A 12,361-nucleotide genomic window follows, 5' to 3' on the forward strand; every position below is an offset into this window, starting at 1 on the left:
AAGGACACAGCATCCACTTCCTCACCCACGCCCCGGCAGATAAGGACACAGCATCCACTTCCTCACCCACGCCCCGGCAGATAAGGACACAGCATCCACTTCCTCACCCACGCCCCGGCAGATAAGGACACAGCATCCACTTCCTCATCCACGCCCCGGCAGATAAGGACACAGCATCCACTTCCTCACCCACGCCCCGGCAGATAAGGACACAGCATCCACTTCCTCACCCACGCCACCGCAGATAAGGACACAGCATCCACTTCCTCACCCACGCCACCGCAGATAAGGACACAGCATCCACTTCCTCACCCACGCCCCTGCAGATAAGGACACAGCATCCACTTCCTCACCCACGCCCCGGCAGATAAGGACACAGCATCCACTTCCTCACCCACGCCCCGGCAGATAAGGACACAGCATCCACTTCCTCACCCACGCCCCGGCAGATAAGGACACAGCATCCACTTCCTCACCCACGCCCCGGCAGATAAGGACACAGCATCCACTTCCTCACCCACGCCCCGGCAGATAAGGACACAGCATCCACTTCCTCACCCACGCCCCGGCAGATAAGGACACAGCATCCACTTCCTCATCCTCGCCCCGGCAGATAAGGACACAGCATCCACTTCCTCACCTACGCCCAGGCAGATAAGGACACAGCATCCACTTCCTCACCCACGCCCCGGCAGATAAGGACACAGCATCCACTTCCTCACCCACGCCCCCGCAGATAAGGACACAGCATCCACTTCCTCACCCACGCCCCCGCAGATAAGGACACAGCATCCATTTCCTCACCCATTCCCCGGCAGATAAGGACATAGCATCCACTTCCTCATCATCGGCAGATAAGGACACAGCATCCACTTCCTCACCCACGCCCCGGCAGATAAGGACACAGCATCCACTTCCTCACCCTCGCCCCGGCAGATAAGGACACAGCATCCACTTCCTCACTCACCCCCGGCAGATAAGGACACAGCATCCACTTCCTCACCCACGCCCCGGCAGATAAGGACACAGCATCCACTTCCTCACCCACGCCCCGGCAGATAAGGACACAGCATCCACTTCCTCACCCACGCCCCGGCAGATACGGACACAGCATCCACTTCCTCACCCACGCACAGATAAGTTCACAGCATCCACTTCCTCACCCACGCCCCGGCCGATAAGGACACAGCATCCACTTCCTCACCCACGCCCCGGCAGATAAGGACACAGCATCCACTTCCTCACCCACGCCCCGGCAGATAAGGACACAGCATACACTTCCTCAGCTACGCCCCGGCAGATAAGGACACAGCATTCACTTCCTCACCCACGCCCCCGGCAGATAAGGACACAGCATCCACTTCCTCACCACGCCCCGGCAGCTAAGGACACAGCATCCACTTCCTCACCCACGCCCCGGCAGATAAGGACACAGCATCCACTTCCTCACCCTCGCCCCGGCAGATAAGGACACAGCATCCACTTCCTCACCCACGCCCCGGCAGATAAGGACTCAGCATCCACTTCCTCACCCACGCCCCGGCAGATAAGGACACAGCATCCACTTCCTCACCCACGCCCCGGCAGATAAGAACACAGCATCCACTTCCTCACCCACGCCCCGGCAGATAAGGAGACAGCATCCACTTCCTCACCCACGCCCCGGCAGATAAGGACACAGCATCCACTTCCTCACCCACGCCCCGGCAGATAAGGACACAGCATCCACTTCCTCACCTACGCCCCGGCAGATAAGGACACAGCATCCACTTCCTCACCCACGCCCCGGCAGATAAGGACACAGCATCCACTTCCTCACCCTCGCCCCGGCAGATAAGGACACAGCATCCACTTCCTCACCCACGCCCCGGCAGATAAGGACACAGCATCCACTTCCTCACCCACGCCCCGGCAGATAAGGACACAGCATCCACTTCCTCACCCACGCCCCGGCAGATAAGGACACAGCATCCACTTCCTCACCCACGCCCGGCAGATAAGGACACAGCATCCACTTCCTCACCCTCGCCCCGGCAGATAAGGACACAGCATCCACTTCCTCACCCTCGCCCCGGCAGATAAGGACACAGCATCCACTTCCTGACCCACACCCCGGCAGATAAGGACACAGCATCCACTTCCTCACCCTCGCCCCGGCAGATAAGGACACAGCATCCACTTCCTCACCCACGCCCCGGCAGATAAGGACACAGCATCCACTTCCTCACCCACGCCCCGGCAGATAAGGACACAGCATCCACTTCCTCACCCTCGCCCCGGCAGATAAGGACACAGCATCCACTTCCTCACCCACGCCCCGGCAGATAAGGACACAGCATCCACTTCCTCACCCACGCCCCGGCAGATAAGGACACAGCATCCACTTCCTCACCCTCGCCCCGGCAGATAAGGACACAGCATCCACTTCCTCACCCACGCCCCGGCAGATAAGGACACAGCATCCACTTCCTCACCCACGCCCCGGCAGATAAGGACACAGCATCCACTTCCTCACCCACGCCCCGGCAGATAAGGACACAGCATCCACTTCCTCATCCACGCCCCGGCAGATAAGGACACAGCATCCACTTCCTCACCCACGCCCCGGCAGATAAGGACACAGCATCCACTTCCTCACCCACGCCACCGCAGATAAGGACACAGCATCCACTTCCTCACCCACGCCACCGCAGATAAGGACACAGCATCCACTTCCTCACCCACGCCCCTGCAGATAAGGACACAGCATCCACTTCCTCACCCACGCCCCGGCAGATAAGGACACAGCATCCACTTCCTCACCCACGCCCCGGCAGATAAGGACACAGCATCCACTTCCTCACCCACGCCCCGGCAGATAAGGACACAGCATCCACTTCCTCACCCTCGCCCCGGCAGATAAGGACACAGCATCCACTTCCTCACCCACGCCCCGGCAGATAAGGACACAGCATCCACTTCCTCACCCACGCCCCGGCAGATAAGGACACAGCATCCACTTCCTCACCCACGCCCCGGCAGATAAGGACACAGCATCCACTTCCTCATCCACGCCCCGGCAGATAAGGACACAGCATCCACTTCCTCACCCACGCCCCGGCAGATAAGGACACAGCATCCACTTCCTCACCCACGCCACCGCAGATAAGGACACAGCATCCACTTCCTCACCCACGCCACCGCAGATAAGGACACAGCATCCACTTCCTCACCCACGCCCCTGCAGATAAGGACACAGCATCCACTTCCTCACCCACGCCCCGGCAGATAAGGACACAGCATCCACTTCCTCACCCACGCCCCGGCAGATAAGGACACAGCATCCACTTCCTCACCCACGCCCCGGCAGATAAGGACACAGCATCCACTTCCTCACCCTCGCCCCGGCAGATAAGGACACAGCATCCACTTCCTCACCCACGCCCCGGCAGATAAGGACACAGCATCCACTTCCTCACCCACGCCCCGGCAGATAAGGACACAGCATCCACTTCCTCACCCACGCCCCGGCAGATAAGGACACAGCATCCACTTCCTCATCCTCGCCCCGGCAGATAAGGACACAGCATCCACTTCCTCACCTACGCCCAGGCAGATAAGGACACAGCATCCACTTCCTCACCCACGCCCCGGCAGATAAGGACACAGCATCCACTTCCTCACCCACGCCCCCGCAGATAAGGACACAGCATCCACTTCCTCACCCACGCCCCCGCAGATAAGGACACAGCATCCATTTCCTCACCCATTCCCCGGCAGATAAGGACATAGCATCCACTTCCTCGTCCTCGGCAGATAAGGACACAGCATCCACTTCCTCACCCACGCCCCGGCAGATAAGGACACAGCATCCACTTCCTCACCCTCGCCCCGGCAGATAAGGACACAGCATCCACTTCCTCACTCACCCCCGGCAGATAAGGACACAGCATCCACTTCCTCACCCTCGCCCCAGCAGATAAGGACAAAGCATCCACTTCCTCATTCTCGCCCCGGCAGATAAGGACACAGCATCCACTTCCTCACCCACGCCCCGGCAGATAAGGACACAGCATCCACTTCCTCACCCACGCCCCGGCAGATAAGGACACAGCATCCACTTCCTCACCCACGCCCCGGCAGATAAGGACACAGCATCCACTTCCTCACCCTCGCCCCGGCAGATAAGGACACAGCATCCACTTCCTCACCCACGCCCCGGCAGATAAGGACACAGCATCCACTTCCTCACCCACGCCCCGGCAGATAAGGACACAGCATCCACTTCCTCACCCACGCCCCGGCAGATAAGGACACAGCATCCACTTCCTCATCCACGCCCCGGCAGATAAGGACACAGCATCCACTTCCTCACCCACGCCCCGGCAGATAAGGACACAGCATCCACTTCCTCACCCACGCCACCGCAGATAAGGACACAGCATCCACTTCCTCACCCACGCCACCGCAGATAAGGACACAGCATCCACTTCCTCACCCACGCCCCTGCAGATAAGGACACAGCATCCACTTCCTCACCCACGCCCCGGCAGATAAGGACACAGCATCCACTTCCTCACCCACGCCCCGGCAGATAAGGACACAGCATCCACTTCCTCACCCACGCCCCGGCAGATAAGGACACAGCATCCACTTCCTCACCCACGCCCCGGCAGATAAGGACACAGCATCCACTTCCTCACCCACGCCCCGGCAGATAAGGACACAGCATCCACTTCCTCACCCACGCCCCGGCAGATAAGGACACAGCATCCACTTCCTCATCCTCGCCCCGGCAGATAAGGACACAGCATCCACTTCCTCACCTACGCCCAGGCAGATAAGGACACAGCATCCACTTCCTCACCCACGCCCCGGCAGATAAGGACACAGCATCCACTTCCTCACCCACGCCCCCGCAGATAAGGACACAGCATCCACTTCCTCACCCACGCCCCCGCAGATAAGGACACAGCATCCATTTCCTCACCCATTCCCCGGCAGATAAGGACATAGCATCCACTTCCTCATCCTCGGCAGATAAGGACACAGCATCCACTTCCTCACCCACGCCCCGGCAGATAAGGACACAGCATCCACTTCCTCACCCTCGCCCCGGCAGATAAGGACACAGCCTCCACTTCCTCACTCACCCCCGGCAGATAAGGACACAGCATCCACTTCCTCACCCTCGCCCCAGCAGATAAGGATAAAGCATCCACTTCCTCAGTCTCGCCCCGGCAGATAAGGACACAGCATCCACTTCCTCACCCACGCCCCGGCAGATAAGGACACAGCATCCACTTCCTCACCCACGCCCCGGCAGATAAGGACACAGCATCCACTTCCTCACCCACGCCCCGGCAGATAAGGACACAGCATCCACTTCCTCACCCACGCCCCGGCAGATAAGGACACAGCATCCACTTCCTCACCCACGCCCCGGCAGATAAGGACACAGCATCCACTTCCTCACCCACGCCCCTGCATATAAGGCACAGCATCCACTTCCTCACCCACGCCCCGGCAGATAAGGACACAGCATCCACTTCCTCACCCACGCCCCGGCAGATAAGGACACAGCATCCACTTCCTCACCCAAGGACACAGCATCCACTTCCTCATCCACGCCCCGGCCGATAAGGACACAGCATCCACTTCCTCACCCACGCACCGGCAGATAAGGACACAGCATCCACTTCCTCAACCACGCCCCGGCAGATAAGGACACAGCATCCACTTCCTCACCCACGCCCAGGCAGATAAGGACACAGCATCCACTTCCTCACCCTCGCACCGGCAGATAAGGACACAGCATCCACTTCCTCATCCTCGCCCCGGCAGCACTTCACCCACACCCCGGCAGATAAGGACACAGCATCCACTTCCTCACCCACGCCCCGGCAGATAAGGACACAGCATCCACTTCCTCACCCACGCCCTGGCATTCCTCACCCACGCCCCGGCAGATAAGGACACAGCATCCACTTCCTCACCCTCGCCCCGGCAGATAAGGACACAGCATCCACTTCCTCACCCACGCCCCGGCAGATAAGGACACAGCATCCACTTCCTCACCCAAGCCCCGGCAGATAAGGACACAGCATCCACTTCCTAATCCTCGCCCCGGCAGATAAGGACACAGCATCCACTTCCTCACCCAAGCCCCGGCAGATAAGGACACAGCATCCACTTCCTCACCCACGCCCCGGCAGAGCATCCACTTCCTCACCCACGCCCCGGCAGATAAGGACACAGCATCCACTTCCTCACCCACGCCCCGGCAGATAAGGACACAGCATCCACTTCCTCACCCAAGCCCCGGCAGATAAGGACACAGCATCCACTTCCTCATCCTCGCCCCGGCAGATAAGGACACAGCATCCACTTCCTCACCCACGCCCCCGCACATAAGGACACAACATCCACTTCCTCACCCACGCCCCGGCAGATAAGGACACAGCATCCACTTCCTCACCCTCGCCCCGGCAGATAAGGACACAGCATCCACTTCCTCACCCACGCCCCGGCAGATAAGGACACAGCATCCACTTCCTCACCCACACTCCGGCAGATAAGGACACAGCATCCACTTCCTCACCCAAGCCCTGGCAGATAAGGACACAGCATCCACTTCCTCACCCACGCCCCGGCAGAGCATCCTCTTCCTCACCCCGGCAGATAAGGACACAGCATCCACTTCCTCACCCACGCCCCGGCAGATAAGGACACAGCATCCACTTCCTCACCCTCGCCCCGGCAGATAAGGACACAGCATCCACTTCCTCACCCACGCCCCGGCAGATAAGGACACAGCATCCACTCCCTCACCCTCGCCCCGGCAGATAAGGAGACTGCATCCACTTCCTCACCCACGCCCCAGCAGATAAGGACACAGCATCCACACCCTCGCCCCAGCAGATAAGGACACAGCATCCACTTCCTCACCCTCGCCCCGGCAGATAAGGACACAGCATCCACTTCCTCACCCTCGCCCCGGCAGATAAGGACACAGCATCCACTTCCTCACCCTCGCCCCGGCAGATAAGGACACAGCATCCTCTTCCTCATCCACGCCCCGGTAGATAAGGACACAGCATCCACTTCCTCACGCACGCCCCGGCAGAGCATCCACTTCCTCACCCACGCCCCGGCAGATAAGGACACAGCATCCACTTCCTCACCCTCGCCCCGGCAGATAAGGACACAGCATCCACTTCCTCACCCTCACCCCGGCAGATAAGGATACAGCATCCACTTCCTCACCCACGCCCCGGCAGATAAGGACACAGCATCCACTTCCTCACCCACGCCCCGGCAGATAAGGACACAGCATCCACTTCCTCACCCAAGCCCCGGCAGATAAGGACACAGCATTCACTTCCTCATCCTCGCCCCGGCAGATAAGGACACAGCATCCACTTCCTCACCCACGCCCCGGCAGAGCATCCACTTCCTCACCCACACCCCGGCAGATAAGGACACAGCATCCACTTCCTCACCCACGCCCCGGCAGAGCATCCACTTCCTCACCCACGCCCCCGCAGATAAGGACACAGCATCCACTTCCTCACCCACGCCCCGGCAGATAAGGACACAGCATCCACTTCCTCACCCACGCCCCGGCAGATAAGGGCACAGCATCCACTCACTCACCCTCGCCCCGGCAGATAAGGACACAGCATCCTCTCCCTCACCCTCGCCCCGGCAGAGCATCCACTCCCTCACCCTCGCCCCGGCAGATAAGGACACAGCATCCACTTCCTCACCCACGCCCTGGCAGATAAGGACACAGTATCCACTCCCTCACCCTCGCCCTGGCAGATAAGGACACAGCATCCACTTCCTCACCCTCGCCCCGGCAGATAAGGACACAGCATCCGCTCCCTCACCCTCGCCCCGGCAGATAAGGACACAGCATCCACTTCCTCACCCACGCCCCGGCAGATAAGGACACAGCATCCACTCCCTCACCCTCGCCCCGGCAGATAAGGACACAGCATCCACTTCCTCACCTAAACCCCGGCAGATAAGGACACAGCAGCCACTTCCTCACCCACGCCCCGGCAGATAAGGACACAGCATCCACTTCCTCACCCACGCCCCCGCACATAAGGACACAGCATCCACTTCCTCACCCACGCCCCGGCAGATAAGGACACAGCATCCACTTCCTCACCCACACCCCGGCAGATAAGGACACAGCATTCACTTCCTCACCCACGCCCCGGTAGATAAGGACACAGCATCCACTTCATCACCCACGCCCCCGCAGATAAGGACACAGCATCCACTTCCTCACCCACGCCCCGGCAGATAAAGACACAGCATCCACTTCCTCACCCACGCCCGGCAGATAAGGACACAGCATCCACTTCCTCACCCACGCCCCGGCAGATAAGGACACAGCATCCACTTCCTCACCCTCGCCCCGGCAGATAAGGACACAGCATCCACTTCCTCACCCTCACCCCGGCAGATAAGGATACAGCATCCACTTCCTCACCCACGCCCCGGCAGATAAGGACACAGCATCCACTTCCTCACCCACGCCCCGGCAGATAAGGATACAGCATCCACTTCCTCACCCAAGCCCCGGCAGATAAGGACACAGCATTCACTTCCTCATCCTCGCCCCGGCAGATAAGGACACAGCATCCACTTCCTCACCCACGCCCCGGCAGAGCATCCACTTCCTCACCCACGCCCCGGCAGATAAGGACACAGCATCCACTTCCTCACCCACTCCCCGGCAGAGCATCCACTTCCTCACCCACGCCCCGGCAGATAAGGACACAGCATCCACTTCCTCACCCACGCCCTGGCAGATAAGGACACAGCATCCACTTCCTCACCCTCGCCCCGGCAGATAAGGACACAGCATCCACTTCCTCACCCTCGCCCCGGCAGATAAGGACACAGCATCCACTTCCTCACCCACGCCCCGGCAGAGCATCCACTTCCTCACCCACGCCCCGGCAGATAAGGACACAGCATCCACTTCCTCACCCACGCCCCGGCAGATAAGGACACAGCATCCACTTCCTCACCCTCGCCCCGGCAGATAAGGACACAGCATCCACTTCCTCACCCTCACCCCGGCAGATAAGGATACAGCATCCACTTCCTCACCCACGCCCCGGCAGATAAGGACACAGCATCCACTTCCTCACCCACGCCCCGGCAGATAAGGACACAGCATCCACTTCCTCACCCAAGCCCCGGCAGATAAGGACACAGCATTCACTTCCTCATCCTCGCCCCGGCAGATAAGGACACAGCATCCACTTCCTCACCCACGCCCCGGCAGAGCATCCACTTCCTCACCCACGCCCCGGCAGATAAGGACACAGCATCCACTTCCTCACCCACGCCCCGGCAGAGCATCCACTTCCTCACCCACGCCCCGGCAGATAAGGACACAGCATCCACTTCCTCACCCACGCCCCGGCAGATAAGGACACAGCATCCACTTCCTCACCCACGCCCCCGCAGATAAGGACACAGCATCCACTTCCTCACCCACGCCCCGGCAGATAAGGACACAGCATCCACTTCCTCACCCACGCCCCGGCAGATAAGGACACAGCATCCACTTCCTCACCCACCCCCCCGCAGATAAGGACACAGCATCCACTCCCTCACCCTCGCCCCGGCAGATAAGGACACAGCATCCACTTCCTCACCCACGCCCTGGCAGATAAGGACACAGCATCCACTCCCTCACCCTCGCCCCGGCAGATAAGGACACAGCATCCACTCCCTCACCCTCGCCCCGGCAGATAAGGACACAGCATCCACTTCCTCACCCACGCCCCCGCAGATAAGGACACAGCATCCTCTCCCTCACCCTCGCCCCGGCAGATAAGGACACAGCATCCACTTCCTCACCCACTCCCTGGCAGATAAGGACACAGCATCCACTCCCTCACCCTCGCCCCGGCAGATAAGGACACAGCATCCACTTCCTCACCCACGCCCTGGCAGATAAGGACACAGCATCTACTCCCTCACCCTCGCCCTGGCAGATAAGGACACAGCATCCACTTCCTCACCCTCGCCCCGGCAGATAAGGACACAGCATCCACTCCCTCACCCTCGCCCCGGCAGATAAGGACACAGCATCCACTTCCTCACCCACACCCCGGCAGATAAGGACACAGCATCCACTCCCTCCCCCTCGCCCCGGCAGATAAGGACACAGCATCCACTTCCTCACCTAAACCCCGGCAGATAAGGACACAGCAGCCACTTCCTCACCCACGCCCCGGCAGATAAGGACACAGCATCCACTTCCTCACCCACGCCCCCGCACATAAGGACACAGCATCCACTTCCTCACCCACGCCCCGGCAGATAAGGACACAGCATCCACTTCCTCACCCACACCCCGGCAGATAAGGACACAGCATTCACTTCCTCACCCACGCCCCGGGAGATAAGGACACAGCATCCACTTCATCACCCACGCCCCCGCAGATAAGGACACAGCATCCACTTCCTCACCCACGCCCCGGCAGATAAAGACACAGCATCCTCTTCCTCACCCACGCCCCGGCAGATAAGGACACAGCATCCACTTCCTCACCCACGCCCCGGCAGATAAGGACACAGCATCCACTTCCTCACCCACGCCCCGGCATATAAGGACACAGCATCCACTTCCTCATCCACGCCCCGGCAGATAAGGACACAGCATCCACTTCCTCACCCACGCCCGCGCAGATAAGGACACAGCATCCACTCCCTCTCCCTCGCCCCGGCAGATAAGGACACAGCATCCACTTCCTCACCCACGCCCCGGCAGATAAGGACACAGCATCCACTTCCTCACCCTCGCCCCGGCAGATAAGGACACAGCATCCACTTCCTCACCCACGCCCCGGCAGATAAGGACACAGCATCCACTTCCCCGGCAGATAAGGCTCGGGATAATCAGCAACATGTTAAAGTTGGGTTCTAGTGTGCACACATCCTCTGCCATGCCTACTGTGGGTTTCTGTGGTCCCTTATTAACCCCCAACACCCCTTTCTACACAATGCCTGGAGGATAGCTCAGGGGCAACGTGCTCGCCTTGGAAGCAAGACGACACTGAGCAACACAGGTTCGATCCCAGAGTCGGCGCTTAGAAACCTCTGGGTATTAAGCGCGTTATAAATAACCTATCATATCATATCATACAAGGAGGGGCTTTGGTGCCCCTACTCTGCAAACTGTGGCATCACAACCTAACATAGATCACTGGGAGGTGAGAGGGCAGCTCCGCCCACCCTATCTATTGAGTCCTTGGCCTCTTTGATGAAAGGTGACTCGAGAACTACAAGGCCCAGGGATGCCCCACAAGGCTTAATGATCTGGTTGGCAGATCAACATTTTATCAGTAATGTTTGATACCTGCCCCATGCCCTGAAGTGACCTACACCCCCTTTTTTCCCGGCAGTGCTCATTTACCGTTGGCTCCTCAACGAGTTTCCCAAGTTCGTGGCGGTGGACGAGCGGCGCTTCGTGTCACAGGTGACGGGGAACCTGTACATCGCGCGGGCAGAGGCGGCGGACCAGGGAGGCTACGCGTGCTTTGCAACCAGCCATCTTGACTTTGTGACTAAGAGCGTCTTCAGCACGTTCACCACCCTCAACGTCATTGGTGACGGTGAGTTTGGGGGGCACACATGATGTGAGTCTATGGGTGCCAAGTTTAAAGTGTGGCCTGGGGGTGTGGGTGTGTGTGTGTGTGTGCGTGCCCGTGTTTGTTTACAGTGTGTGTGATTGCCAAAGCCCTTGTTTTCAGTGTGTGCGATAGTGTGAGTCCTTACCCTCATTACATGTGGTAGCCTCAGGCCTTGTTCTCAGCATGTGTGTGAGCGCGGACTTTATCTTAATATGTGCAGTAACCGCAGGATAGAATCTCATTAATAGCAATGCCCGCAGGCCAGGTGCTCAGCATATGTGACGTGCATGGGCCGTGTTCTCAGCATATGTGATGCCCGTTGGTACATGCGAATACCACCGGGCCTTGTTCCCAGTAATAGCGAACACCACCGGGCCTTGTTCCCAGTAATAGCGAATACCACCGGGTCTTGTTCCCAGTATATACGAATACCACCTGGCCTTGTTCCCAGTATATGTGAATACCACCGAGCCTTGTTCTCAGTAATAGTGAATACCACCGGGCCTTGTTCACAGTATATGCGAATACCACCGGGCCTTGTTCCTAGTATATGCAAATACCACCCGGCCTTGTTCCCAGTATATGGGAATATCACTGGGCCTTGTTCCCAGTAATAGCGAACACCACCGGGCCTTGTTCCCAGTAATAGCGAACACCACCGGGCCTTGTCCCCAGTAATAGCGAACACCACCGGGCCTTGTCCCCAGTAATAG

The 12,361-nt window shown here is 59.2% G+C and overlaps 1 protein-coding gene across 1 annotated transcript in view; it reads left to right on the top strand.

Moving 5' to 3' along the window:
• Positions 1 to 12,361, top strand: part of CNTN2 (contactin 2) — a 185,222-nt gene that overhangs the window by 47,566 nt on the left and 125,295 nt on the right. The window contains exon 6 of the mRNA XM_069633133.1: positions 11,421 to 11,630. Within this exon, the coding sequence (XP_069489234.1) occupies positions 11,421 to 11,630 (210 nt within the window). The remainder of the gene's footprint in view (positions 1 to 11,420; positions 11,631 to 12,361) is intronic.

The sequence above is a fragment of the Ambystoma mexicanum genome, chromosome 13, assembly GCF_040938575.1.
Source record: "Ambystoma mexicanum isolate Mex_15411 chromosome 13, UKY_AmexF1_1, whole genome shotgun sequence".
Lineage (NCBI taxonomy): Eukaryota > Metazoa > Chordata > Amphibia > Caudata > Ambystomatidae > Ambystoma > Ambystoma mexicanum.